Source organism: Pinus tabuliformis, chromosome X (assembly GCF_031772625.1).
Source record: "Pinus tabuliformis cultivar Carrire ecotype Pingquan chromosome X, CPIR1, whole genome shotgun sequence".
NCBI lineage: Eukaryota > Viridiplantae > Streptophyta > Pinopsida > Pinales > Pinaceae > Pinus > Pinus tabuliformis.
Genome location: NC_142308.1, coordinates 194657828 through 194672083, shown reverse-complemented (window position 1 = coordinate 194672083; position 14256 = coordinate 194657828). Strand labels below are relative to the sequence as shown.

Here is a 14256-nt window from a genome sequence, read left to right as displayed (position 1 = left end):
ATAAAGTTGAGACAATTAAGACCCCGGGTCTGCTACAACCCTTATACATTCCAAGTCAATGTCAAGAGGAGGTTTCAGTGGATTTTATCACAAGTTTACCAAAGTCCAAAGGAAAGAGTGTAATGATGGGGGTAGTTGATAGACTTACCAAGTATGCACACTTTTGTTCATTATATCATCCATTCAAAGCCATTAAATTTTCTACTGCATTTGTGGAACAATTAAAAAGCTACATGGAAACCCAAAGATTATTGTAAGTGACAAAGATCCAATTTTCACTGGAAATTTTTGGACAAGATTATTTTCTTGTCTCAGTACTCAGGTAGCTCATAGTTCATCGTATCATCCTCAATCTGATGGGAAAACTGAGATAGCGAACAAATGTTTGGAAGAATATCTTTGTTTCCTTTTATCTGATAAAGAGACACAAGAGGTCAAGTGGTTACCTCTGGTTGAATGGTGGTATAACAATTCCTTCCATACTACAACAAAAATGACCACATTTATGTCACTTTATGGCTATCATCCATCATCCATCACATCATATTTAAAAGAAAATTCTAAGGTTCAAGCAATCGAAGATCACATCGAGCATCAACAACAAGTTCTCAAACTCTTGAAGGATAACCTCACTTTGGCACAAAATAGAATGAAACAACAAGCATATCAACATAGTAGTGAAAGCAGTTTTGATGTAGGTGACATGTTATTTATGCAACTACAACCATACAAACAAATTTCCCTTAAGTAAACTAAGAAGGATAATAAATTTTCACCAAAGTATTATGGTCCATACAAAGTGCTACAAAAGATTTGTACTATGGCATATAAATTGGAGCTTCATGCATCTTCCCAATTGTAGCTAGTTTCCAATGTTCCACACTTAAATAAGATTATAGGTGAGAAGATCACAGTTCAAACAATTTCCAAAAATTCATGAGGGAGGAAAAATCATATTGGAACCTAAAGCAGTCATGGAAAAAATAAATCAACAACTATGAAATCGATCAATTTTAGAGTATCTCATTAAGAAGAAGAACTTGCCTGCTAAATATTTCTTATGGGAGGATGAGAATTTTATATAGAAGCATCTAGAACTACTCAAGTGTCGAGGACAACATAATTTGAAGGAGATGGGCATGTTAGGTCCATATACTACTAGTGTAACCCCTTATTTTTATTAGTGCAACCCCCTTGTTGTATTATTGTGCCAATGTAGTGCCCATGTTTTTATTATTGTGCCCACTTGAAGATCACTATTATTATTATTGTGCCCCTACAATGTTACTTTTAGGTAGGCTCTAATTGTATTGAGACCCCTTAGACTCCTTTATATATAAAGGAGGTCTTCTCATTTGTATCATCCAATAATTGTTCATTTGTGTATTGTAAAGGAGGTTCCCACTTCATGAGGTTGCTTTTGAAGTTGTTGATCTAACATTTCATCTATTTTGTCAGCTAGTTACATAACATAAATTAACAAATAAAAAATGTGATTTTTCGTAATAATTCACCTACTACCATTAAAGGAAAGGGATATGTGGTATTAAAATAAAATGTCAAAATTGAGAATGTATTATTTTTTTATGGGATAAGACATAACTTGTTAAGTTTTAGTCAAATTTGTGATCAACGGCATGATGTTATTTTCAGGTCAAAGAATTGTGAGGTAAGAAGTTTTTATACATGTAAGACTATAATCAAGGGAATCAGAACTCGAGGAAATGTATATCTCCTAGAAGGTGGAAAAGACGACTACCTTTTGAGAATATATGAAGAACGTTTGCTTTGGCCCAACATATTGGGACAACTTAGCTTTTCTCAACTATAGAAATAAGGAATGAAGGGAGTAGTTCATGACTTTCCAAACATATCTCCACCTAAAAATAGTATTTGAAAATCATGCCAATTTGGTAAGAAATCCATATTTCAACTTAAATCTAAAGAATTAACTTCAGATAAACCCCTTTAACTTTTCAATATGAATTTATGTGGACCTACGAGAAAGAAGTCTCCTCATGGTCACTAACAGTTCATGCTATTAATTGATGAATTTACAAGAATGTTTTGTGTTTGTTTACAAAAGTATAAAGATGAGGCATTCAAAATATTCTGAATATTCAAGGATATGGTGGAAAATGAATTGGACTTAAAAATCAAATGTCTTAGATTTGATAGAGGAGGAGAGTTAATATCAAATGATTTTTTCAATTTTTGTGAGCAACATGGTATCAAAATAGAATTTTCCATAACTAAAACTCCCCAACAAAATGAAGTAGCAGAAAATATGAACAAAATAATTTAAAAAATGGCACGATCCATGCTTAATGTGACAATAACACCTCATAATCCTAGGAGAAGTAGTACATAAAATTGTCGATATACTTGAGAAGGCCCATGTTCGAGTAAATTGTGATAAAACACTATATGAACTATAGAATAGAAAACCTACAACTTTCAAACACTTTAGAATTTTTAGAAGAAAATATTTTGTAAGGAAAAATAATGATAAGCTTACAAAGTTTGTATCAGGACGAGATGAAGTAATACTTCTTAGAGAAAAAAGAGAAGATCCATAAGAAGGAAATGAAAATTGATGTGTGTGAGAAAAGACTCCATCAAGGTACATTCAAAAATATCCTCTTGAATCTTAAATTATAGGTGATAAAGAAGTATAAATACAAACTAGAAGAACATTGTTTGGATCATCTAGACACCGAGACTTATTATCCACAATGGAACCTGAAAATGTGAATCAAGAAAGAAAAGATAAATGTTGGGTTAGGGTAATGAATTAACAACTTGATGAAATAGAAAAGAACCATACATGGGAACCAATACGAATGTCTCATAACAAAAAAGTAATTGACTAAGTGGTTGTTTAGAAACAAATTGAATGAAAATCGAGAAGTAATTTGAAACACAACAAGACTTGTATGCAAAGGCTACACCCAATGGGAATGGATAGACTTTGAAGAGACATTTACACCTTTAACTAGACTTGAAGCCATAAGATTGTTTCATGCATTTTCTAGCTATTGTAACTTCAAGGTATATCAAATGGATGTTAAGTTTGCATTTTAAATGGTGACATACAAGAAGAAATTTATATTGAAAAACATGAAGGATTCATACTTATCAATGATAAAAACCTTATTTGCAAACTTAATAAGGTATTATATGGGATAAAACATGCTCCTCATGCATGTTATTATCCTATTGACAGATCTCTTCAGCAACAAGGAGTCAAGAAAGGATTTACATATAGCAATATATATATAAAGTATGACAAAGACCAAATTTTGGTAGTAGTGGCCTATGTTGACGACAACATATTTGGAACTAATGTTGAATATATGGGTCAAATATTGCTTCATCCATCCAAGATGAAATTTAAATGTCTTTACTTGATGAGCTAACATACATTCTCTATATTTAGGTTCATCAAACTATGGATGGTTTCTTCCGTTTTCAAACCAAGTGTCTCAAGCATATTATGAAGAAATATGGACTAGAAGACTAGAAACATCTATCCACACCAATGGTAACATGATTTAGTCTCAGTGAAAATGGTGACTCTCCTTTAGCTATTCAACTTGAATAAATATCTACGATTGGTAGCTTGATTTACCTTACTAGTATAGGAGCAAACATTATGCATGAAGTCATCATAGTTGGACAATTCAAAGCAAATCCTAAGGAATCACATATCAAAGAAGTCAAGAATATATTGAAGTACCTACAAGGAATTCAACATCTTAGACTATGGTATCGAAAAACCACTAATTTTTCACTTCATGTGTTATGAAACCAGCTCACAAAAAGATAGAAAAGACAAATGAACTCCTTAGAAATAAGCCTCTTCGAGGGGGCAACCTCATTTACATTACACAAATGAACAATTCTTGAATGATACAAATGACAAGACCTCCTTTCTATATATAGGAGTCTAAAGGGTTAGAATATAATCAGAGCTGGCATAAAAATAATAATGTAAGGGCGTAATAATAATCATAGTGGGCTTCTATGCGGCACAATAATAATAATATGGGGACTACATGGGTACAACGATATAATAAAGGGGTTGTACTAATAACAATAAGGGGTTACACTAGTAGTATAGGGGTCTAACATGACCCTCTCCTTCAAAAAGTGTTGTCCTCAACACTTGAGTAGTTCTTGATGCTTCTGTATAAAATTCTTGTCCTCCCATGTGGAATCTTCAGTAGGTAAGTTCTTCCACTTGAAGAGATACTTTGAAATTGATCGATTGCGTAGCTGTCGGGATTTTATTTCTGTGATTGCTCGAGGTTCCAATATCATTTTTCCTTCCTCTTCAAGTTCTCGGAATATTGTTTGAATTTGGATATTTTGCAACTTTTGAATGTGTGGCCACACTTCTTCATCCTTCTTCCATTCATACCTTTCTTCATTTATCCAATCTAGTTGGATAATAGAAATAGTACAAAACAATGCTTCCACATCCTCATACTTTCTTCAAAGTGCATCTGCAACAAAAATTTTCTTCCCTTTTCTATAGATGATGTCAAATTCATAACCGAACATATTTGTGACCCATTTTTTATGTTCTTCTAAACATAATATTTTCTCTAAAAAATATTTAAGACTATCATGATCCATTTTTACCTTAAAGTGTCTGCCCATTGTGTAAGGTCGCCATTTATTAAGTGCATATAGTATTGCCAACATTTCCTTCTCATAAATAGCTTGCTTGAGATGTAGTCGTAAAAATACCCAATCACCTACATCAAGATATTTTTCACTGTGATGTTGATCTACCTATTATTTCATTCAATTCTATACTAAAGTGGTGTTATCCTTTAAAAGTTGGAGAACTTGTCGTTGATGATTGATGTGATCTTTCACTGCTTGAACCTTTTTCTTCTTGATAGATCGTTCTATATTTAGAGCTTTAAGAGTGGTAATTTCTTCCAATGCTTTACAAGATATGGTCAGATTCATTTCTTGATGCTCAATATGATATTTCACTTCTTGAACATTTTTCTTCTTGATATGGCCTTCTATCTTGATAGTTTGAAGAGTGGTAATTCCGACCAATGCATTACAAGATATGGCTGGATTCATTTCTTCTTTCTCGATATGATCTTTCACTTCTTGAACCTTTTTCATCTTGATATGTCCTTCTATCTTGAGAGTTTGAGGAGTGGTAATTCTTGCCAATGCTTTACAAGACATGGTCAGATTCATTTCATCATTCTCTTGGGCTGGTTCCTGGTGTATATCCTCTTCTTTTGTTGTTTATTGATCATTTTCTTCCTCCTCTTCATAATCTATGTAAAGTAATTTCTTCTCAGCACACTTCTGACCTTTAGTACATTTGGTATAACAATTCTAACAAAGCCCTTTTTCTCCTATTTCTTCCAATTTTTGTGGTGTCACCCTTGTAGGTTGTGAAAGGCTAGGAGAAACAACACTTCCATGTTTATAGTTGTGATGGGTAGAATTCCTTGTTTCCATACTTTCTTTCCACTTTTCTTGCCAACTTGAATGCCTTCTCCAATGAATCAGGTTCCCAAAGATGAACCTCATGTTGAATGTTATCCTTTAAATTCCCTATGGAGACATCAATCCTCTACTTCTCTAGAATATCATTTTCCCTTATATTCAATTTTTGAAAGTCCACAATGTGCTCTGACATTGAACACTTTTGTTTGAAATTTATCAATTGGCTAAAGAAGGTGTTTCTCTTTGTATCCTCATAATGGTCTATCATTTCATCCGTGAAAATTGACCACATGACAAGTGGTTTACAAGAACAAAGCCCTTTATACCAAAGAAATTGATTCGGTTCTAAATAATTGGATGCAATATATACCTTTTGTAACAGTGGTAAACCATGTAGATCAAAATATTTCTCAATCTGTAGTATCCAATTTACCAGATCCTTGCCATCAAACTTCCTCATCTCACTTTTTCTTGAGTTTAGGAGCTCGATCTCGAAATGACTGTAACTCTGTAATTTTGGATCTTCTAGTTCTAAAATCACTACCTGTAGTAGTCCTCTGCGTTCTCTTTCCAATGCTACCAGTCTGATCCAAATTGGATTCTCCAAGAAAGAGTTATGCATAATCTCCCAAGATGACCTGATTATACACCTTTTCAGAATAGAAAAATTGTATCACATGCCACGTGTCACAATTTTGACTTTCAGATCTGCAAAATACACACAAAAGATGAAAGTCCATCCTTTTTCTATAATTTCTTACAAAATTTTAATATGATGTTCAGAGAGAAATTTATGACAATTTTTCCAAGGTCACTTGTTTAAGATGTAATTTGGGAGTCTACAAAAACCCTACATTCCTCAAATCATATATCCGAAAGTTTATTGAGAAAATATTGAAAATTCAGACCCAAGGTTTAGACAAATTTCTTCTCAAATGGGTTTTTTTTTATCTTCTGAAACTTCGTAGCAAAAACACTAAAGAGAAAATTCCACGATGACCTATTTTAGATGAAATTCGAGAGCTTTGCAAAAACTATAACTTCCTCAGATCATATCTCTGAGAATATAGCGATACAAACACTAAAATTTGGAACCGAGGTTCATCAAGATTTATTCTCCAATGGTTTTGTATTTTTAGCTTTTGAAACGTCGCAAAAATAAAGTTGTAGTGAAAATTCCATGATGACCTATTTGGAGCAGCGAAAACCCTAGAATCCAAAGCTCTGATACCAAATGTTATGAAACCAGCTCACAAACAGATAGAAAAGATAGATGAATACCTTAAAAATAATCCTCTTCGAGGGGGAAACCTCCTTTACATTACACAAATGAGCAATTCTTGGATGATACAAATGAAAAGACCTCCTTTATATATATAACAGTCTGAGGGTTCATAATATAATCAGAGCCGACATAACAATAATAATTTAAGGGCGCAATAATAATAATAGTGGGCTTCTATGGGGCACAATAGTAATGATATGGGGACTACATGGGTACAACAACAAATTAAGGGGGTTGTACTAATAACAATAAGAGGTTACACTAGTAGTATAGGGGTCTGACATCATTCATGCACAAATGCATATTCGGCACGTAATGTGGATGACCACAAAATTACAAGTGGAGGAGTGTTCTATTTGTGACCTCACTTAGTTTCTTGCTTCAGTAAGAAACAAATTTCTATTGCTCTATCAACTATTGACGTAGAATCTGTTAGTGATGTTTCTTGTTGTACTCAACTTCTATGGATTATCCAAACATTATGAGACATTCAAGTCACTTGTCCTCAACGTGTTCATATTCTTTATGACAACACTAGTGCCATAATTATTTCTAAAATCTTATCATGCATTCAAAAACTAAGCATAGTCCAATCAAATACCATTTTCTTTGAGAACAAGGTTTTGAACAAAAATCAAGTTGGAATATATTCCTTCAAAGGAAGAAGTTGCATATTTATCCACCAAGCCTCTTCGACATGATTCCTCTGAGCATCTCAGAAAAAAATGATGATTGATTCGTACCTCTTCACTTTGATAATTGATCTAATATAATAGGAACATACATGTAATATTCAGGGGGAGTTGTGGCTATGGAAAATAAATATTTTAAATTATGTACATGTTTCTCATGAAGGATAGTTATGTTTATGTGCAACCTTTTTTTCAGCCAGTCGTGTATTCTTTTATGAGATGATAAAGAAGTGGCACACATTCATGGGGAGCTTTTGATGTGATTTCATCAGTTCATTATTGGATTTCTAGTTCAAACATTTATTTGTTGTAGTATGATAATGATGCCAATATGATTCTTAGTATGATGCTAGTTCATGATGAGTTTATGGTTTATTGCAAAATATTATATTATTGATGTTGTTTTTTTTTTTGTCGTTAAAAGACTATCTAAAAGTTTCTATTATATTTACAAAATCAAATTACAGACAGTAATGCAGGCATTCCAAGGCCAGCAGATGCACCTTGGAAAGGTTAGACTCTGAAACAAGAAGCTCCCTCGCAGGGGCAGCACCGACTGAACCAAAATTATCCCTTAGGCGACTAATCAAGCTAACAGAGTATTTCCAAAAAACCATTGCTTCTGGAGGTACAGAAGTAGAGAAAATCAACAACCTATAACGTTTCATTGCTATAAACAAAACCATTTCTGCCCACGCAGGGGCTATCGACCGTGACTGACTGAACATAACAGTAAAGAAAAGTAAAGCTGAACCCTTCATACATGGGCCAGATAGACAGACTCAGAAAATTCCAACTAGACCGACGCACAGTTGTTGCCGTGACCGACTTACCCGCAGGGGCCTTGGTCGTCGCTTCTGGTGGCGAGAGGAGGGACTGAGTGAATTTGGGGCTCGCTGCCTGGTTCCTCGCTAAGGCTTGGGTCTTCCACCACGTAGCACCATCCCCTTCCTTCCGGGACACCTGCCCACATGGCCTTCCATCTGTCCTCGTCCACGCCTGGAGGTGCCGGCCCCAAGTATGGTCCGGTGTCTTTGTCCGCCTCCTTTCCCAAACCTCCTTGCTCAACCGGCGGCAGCTCCTCCACGCTACCCTTGCCATCATCCTCTTTGCCCGAACTTTCTGGCAGCTTCTCCATTGCTTCCTTGCTCGCCCCCTCTGAAGGTTTCTCCACCATGCCCTCTGGTGCGCCTGCCTCGACTCCTTCAGGAATTCTTGTAAACATAACAGAGATATGGGCATTGACTCCTGTGGTATCCCGTGAGCCACCCAAGGTGAAAACCACAGAGCCAAACGCAGGCAGCAGTGGCCCTCCCTCGCTCGAACTGCCCACTTCCAGAAATTGCCCACACGGGAGCTGCGTTGCTCTGGCCCTCCTGTGGCAGTAGCAACAGCAGCAATGATGGTGTTCGTCTGCTGCAGGAGTTCGAGAGGAGGACCCTCTTCCTGGTCCTCGTCTACTTGGCTGCCTCTCCCGCAATTTAACCATGTTTGCTTCGTTGCCTCCCTCGTATGCACTGACCAATTCAATTGCCAAGCACCCTCCCTCTGTGTGCAAATTGCCCCTTCGAACCTCCCACTGAACCAGAGAGCCTGTGAATTGCCACCACTGCTGTTTGCCACACCACAAGTTACAGCGGCATACCAAATCGTGCACAGCGGCGGAGTTTCTGGCCTTCCTCGGCTCCTTCTTCCTCGGCTCCCACATTCGCCTGGATTTAACTTGCCAAGGCTCCCCCATTGTCTGCTGTAATCGAGTTCCGAGCTTCCTCTTCCCCAGAACATTAACTGCATTCCGTCCCGGCTCATTAACTGCCATGAATTCCTTCGCGTGTGTGCAGAACCACTATGGAATGACGGTCGAACCAGCTCCATAAGGATAACCACGAGGCGGCACATGCAGGGCATGTGGCTCGTCCTCCCTCACCACGTCATCACCCGCATCCGGGGATTCAACATCCTTGTGGAGTATGTTTTCACACTCCTGTTTCTGTTGCTTATTCAGGATGATGTCCAAATTTCCTTCTTGGAAGGCCTGGTTGCAATCTACGCCAATGTTTGCCATGAGATCCGCGATCTTGTTACCTTCTCTTTTGGTGTGATTGAAGGAGAGGGCATTGTGACTGCGCAATTCCTGGGCAAAGTTGCTCAACCTGGCTTCTAATCTCCAACTATCTGCCACCTTCCTGGCTTGGGAGCCATTCTGAATACGAGTAGCCATATTTATGAGGATTTGAGAATCTCCTTCCACGATAAGCGGTTGAAGGTTGAGTCGTTTTGCTGTCTGGATCCCCTGCCACATGCCTTCCAACTCCGCCGAGTTGTTGGTATCCCACCCCATGTTTCCGAAGTAGGCCTGTATGAGTGAGCCTTCGTGATTTCTTATGATGCCTCCAAATCCTGCTGGCCCCGGGTTGCCTTTTGAGGCCCCGTCGAAATTAAGTTTGTATGTATTTATGGGAGGGGCCTTCCAGCTCTGGTTCTCCTTTCCTTTGCGTTTCACCGTTTGATGCATGGTCGACTCTTGTGGCAACTGCAGCATCCAGTTGTTTAGGATGTTTTGCTCTTTATCTGTTGTGGGAAGATCCTCTTTACTCCAAGTTTTCAGCAACATGGTTTCTTGTAGGTTGTTGTGTATGCTGTTCCAGATGCTGTCATTAGTTCTGCTTTGATTTTTGAATATGCGCCTGTTCCTCTCCTTCCATATATTCCATACTAGAATGCCTGGTATAAGATTCCACAAGTGGTTGAGAATCTCACACTTATAAGGTCTTTTGGGCCATTGGCGAATGGTGCTGATGATGCCTTCAGCTTCCCGTCCTTTCCTTTGGCATTTGAATTCTACCTTTTCCCAAAAGTGAGTGGCGATTGAGCAGGTTTGGAGAAGATGCTGCAACGTTTCCTCATTTTGGGAGCAGTTATGGCATCTGGAAGGTCCATGAAAATTGCGTTTTCTTAACTTGTCCCAGGTAAGAATCTTCTTGTGCCCAACTAGCCAGAGGAAGTGAGAGATTTTTGGCCAGGTTTTGAAGCTCCATATTCTATCCCATAGGGGGTCTGGTTTTATGGGGGAGTTGCCCAACAGATTGTAGGCTTCTGAGGTGGTATATGTCCCTTTGGTTTGGTAACCCCATCTGAGGATGTCCTCATTGTTTTCCTGTCTGATTCTTCTTTTATTTAACTCGTTCTCTAATGCCAATGTTTCTTGAGGATTTGTGCTATTGGTGATTCGATTGCCTGATTGCCATTTCCTGATCCCGTTTTCCACTTCCTGTGTCCAGAATTGGTGCACCGTGGCTTGCTGCTGCTCTTGGCTGTGAGGAATGATTGTAGCAGGGAGAACATTTGAAAGTTTAGGCATCTGGTTCCAGGCATCATTCCAGAACCTAGCATTGTGTCCATTCCGTACTTCCCAGAAGCTGTGCTTCTGAATGAGCTGATGATGTTGTTTAGCTGCATTCCATATAAGAGACCCATTGATAGTAGGAGTGAATCTGATGAGCTCTGCTTGGGGCATGTTGTTGGTGTATTTGGCAGTCCATATTTTGGCCCATAATTTCTCTGGATTTGTCACCCACTGCCACCATATTTTTGCTGTCATGATTGTGTTGCTGTGCTCAGGGTCCCGAAGCCCAATTCCTCCTTTGTTCTTGGGTTTGCAAGCAGTGTCCCATTTGACCAGTACCCATTTACGGTTGGTGGCAGTACTTCCCCACAGAAAGTCGCGTTGCATGTTTCTTAGTCTCTTAAGAACCCATTTGGGTGCGGCTAAAATAGAAAAAAGATAGAGCGGCATGGCCTGCAAAACCGCCTTGAGAAGCACTACCCGACTAGCCAGATTTAGGGATCGATTGGTCCAAAGACTGAGTTTGGCCTCAAGCTTTTCTAAAAGAGCTCTCCATGCCGGCTGCTTTATGGCCGAGGCTGTAAGGGGGGCCCCCAGATACGAGGAAGGGAGAGAGGCAGGCTGGAAACCCAGGATACGGGAGACGGCTCGTTTTACAGGCGGAGGGGTATGGAAGAAAAAGACTTGAGATTTGGAGTTATTGACCTGAGTTCCAGAGGCTTTAGAGAAGTCGTCGAGCAGGGATTTTAGATTAGAGGCTTCTTGAGCTGAAGGATAACCGTAGAGCATGGTGTCGTCTACGAATTGCTGATGAGAGGAGGCTGCGGTATTATGAATGGAGATCCCTTTAAGCTGATTGGAGAGCAGGGCTTGCTTGATGTGCCGGCCTAAACCTTCCGCCATTAAAACAAAGAGGAAAGGTGACAGGGGGTCTCCTTGCCTTATACCTCTAGAGGGTTTGAAGGGCCGGGAGGGTAACCCATTGACAAGGATAGAGAAATGGGAGGATGAGATGAGGCTCATGATCCATCTTATCCAAGAATCACAGAAACCAAAGGCTTTCAGCATGTGCTTAATATAAGTCCAGCTGAGCTTGTCGAAAGCTTTGGACAGGTCAATTTTAAGAAGCATACCAGCTTGTTTGGATGACTGGAGAGAGTGAATGATTTCATGCGAGAGGATGATCCCATCCATGATCTGTCTACCTTCTACATATCCTGACTGCTCCGGGGATATGAGCATGGGTAGCAGAGGTTTGAGCCTGTTCGCTATAACTTTGGATATGACCTTGTAAAGGACATTGCAGAGGGCTATGGGTCGGAATTTATCAGGAGTTAAGGAGTTTTCCTCTTTGGGGATTAGAGCTATGAAGGTGGAGTTAAGGGAGGGGAGCATCCAGCGAAGGGCCCTGGACTCTTCAACTATTTGCCAGACCTCTATTTTAATTAAATCCCAGAAAGCATGAAAAAAAGTAGATGTAAAGCCATCAGGTCCAGGGGCTTTACCTTCTTTGAGCTGTGCCATTGCTTCATCCACTTCATGCATGAGAATTGGGCGCATCAGCAGTTCATTGTGCTCCTCTGTGACAAGCTTGGGAATGTTGTTTGTGATCTTTTCAATCGCATGCTTCCTGTCCACCGTCGGCTCCTGATGTACCTGTTTGAAATGATTGATGAGGATTTCCTCAATCTTTTCATGTTCTTCTTCCTTGATCCCTTCTGGATTTTTGATGAAAGGTATTTTGTTGTGCATCCTTCTTTGCACCGTGGTGTTGTGAAAGAACTTAGTGTTGCGTTCCCCCTCTTTTAGCCATCTGATTCTTGATTTTTGTTTCCAATAAATTTCTTCTTGTTTTCTTCGTTCCTCGAGCTGATTGTAGATGTGTTGCTCTCTGCTCATGGTTGCTTCCGTGTGCCCTGTGTTGATTATTGTCTGATGTAGATCCTTGAGCTCCTGATTTAGATCTTGTTGTGCTTCAAAAATATTCCCAAAGGTTTCCCGATTCCATCGTTTAAGGTGGCTTTTTAGGAAGCGCATTTTTTGCTGTAGCTGGTACATTCTTGAGCCTTCAGGTGGGACGAAGGAGGTCCATATGGTTCTGACAAAGTCCTTGAATGCTGGATGCGTCAACCAGAAGCCCTCAAAACGAAACGGTTTTTTGGTGCTATCCCCTGGTCTTTGCCATCGTAAAGCAATTGGCCAGTGATCCGATCCCGAGTGAGCAAGAATCTCCGCCGTGAAGTCACCACCTAAATGGATCGCATTGTCTGAGATCAGAAAGCGATCTAATTTAGACGCGATCTGATTCTTTCCACCTCGGTGATTACTCCATGTGTAAGTCCCATTGCAAAAAGGCATGTCGATGAGCGAGGCATTGCGGATGAAGTCCTTGAAGTGTTCTGCTTCGGGCTCTAATCTGGATCGTCCTCCTGTTTTGTCCTCTATTTTGGTAATCATATTGAAGTCGCCTGCAACTATCCAAAGTGGATATTGCCTATTGGCATTCAGCGCCTCAATGGTATCAAGAAGGACTTTTTTGTTTCCTCCCTCCTGAGGAAAGTAGACATTGGATAGGTTACCATGAACCTTGGTGCCTAAGATATGAAAGGCAGCTTGAATGAGATGATGAGAGGCATGAAAGTCAGTGAGCGCGATTGCCTGAGTGTTCCAGGCAATCGCGAGCCCTCCCGAGGCTCCTGTTGCATCTACGGCTACTGAGCGGCAGCCGGGCCAGGCTTTTGAAAGTATTCGTCCCAGCGTTTGACTGTTGCATTTGGTTTCTTGGAAGAAACACATTTGCGGTTTTTCCATCTTGATCATGTTTTTTAACATTCTAGATTTATTCGGGCTATTGAGCCCGCGTAAATTCCAAGAGATCAGCTTCATGGGTAACTGGTTTGGGTAGGGCTGAAGTACTTCGTGAGCTTTGCATATCTCCCTGAGTCCACCAGGAGTTTGCCCACCTCCATTGTTCTCTGAAGATCTGTTTTTCTCCCTCTTTTTTTGGAGTCCGACGGACGCTGATTGCTATCCCATTCACTTCCAGGTTGAATGCCTAATTGCTGTTGGTGGAAGGCTCTAGAGAGTACTTCTTCCAGCTTTTCTATCTCAGTTTCTGAAATAGAGTGATACGCCTCTTTTCTACAAGCTAGCTCTAGCCCAATAATGTCCAGTCCATGGAGATCAATGCTTTCAGGCTCTACTTCCATGATATGAGTTTGATTCGTGTCTTCTTGAGTTCCTTCTGAGATTATAATGGTAGCCAATGTCTCATTCTTCTCCGTTTCCATCGGAGTTTTCTCTGGATCTGTCTGGCGCTTGCTGAGGATGGTCGGGATTTGTATGGGAGTCTTTGATTTGGGAAGGGAAGTGGAGGGGAGGGGGTGGGAGGAGGAAGATGGGCTGGTGGGGTTGATATTATCAGGTATGACTATGTTTTCAGGGAG

At 39.7% G+C, this 14256-nt stretch overlaps 1 protein-coding gene across 1 annotated transcript; it reads right to left on the bottom strand.

Moving 5' to 3' along the window:
- Window positions 1-9310: 9310 nt before the first annotated feature.
- Window positions 9311-13621, bottom strand: LOC149139069 (uncharacterized). Its single transcript, XM_089450577.1, has 2 exons — window positions 12914-13621; window positions 9311-12466 (listed from the first exon to the last, which is right to left on the bottom strand). Exons 1-2 carry the CDS (start codon window positions 13619-13621, stop codon window positions 9311-9313), a joined length of 3864 nt encoding a protein of 1287 aa, XP_089306703.1.
- Between the last annotated feature and the right edge of the window lie 635 nt (window positions 13622-14256).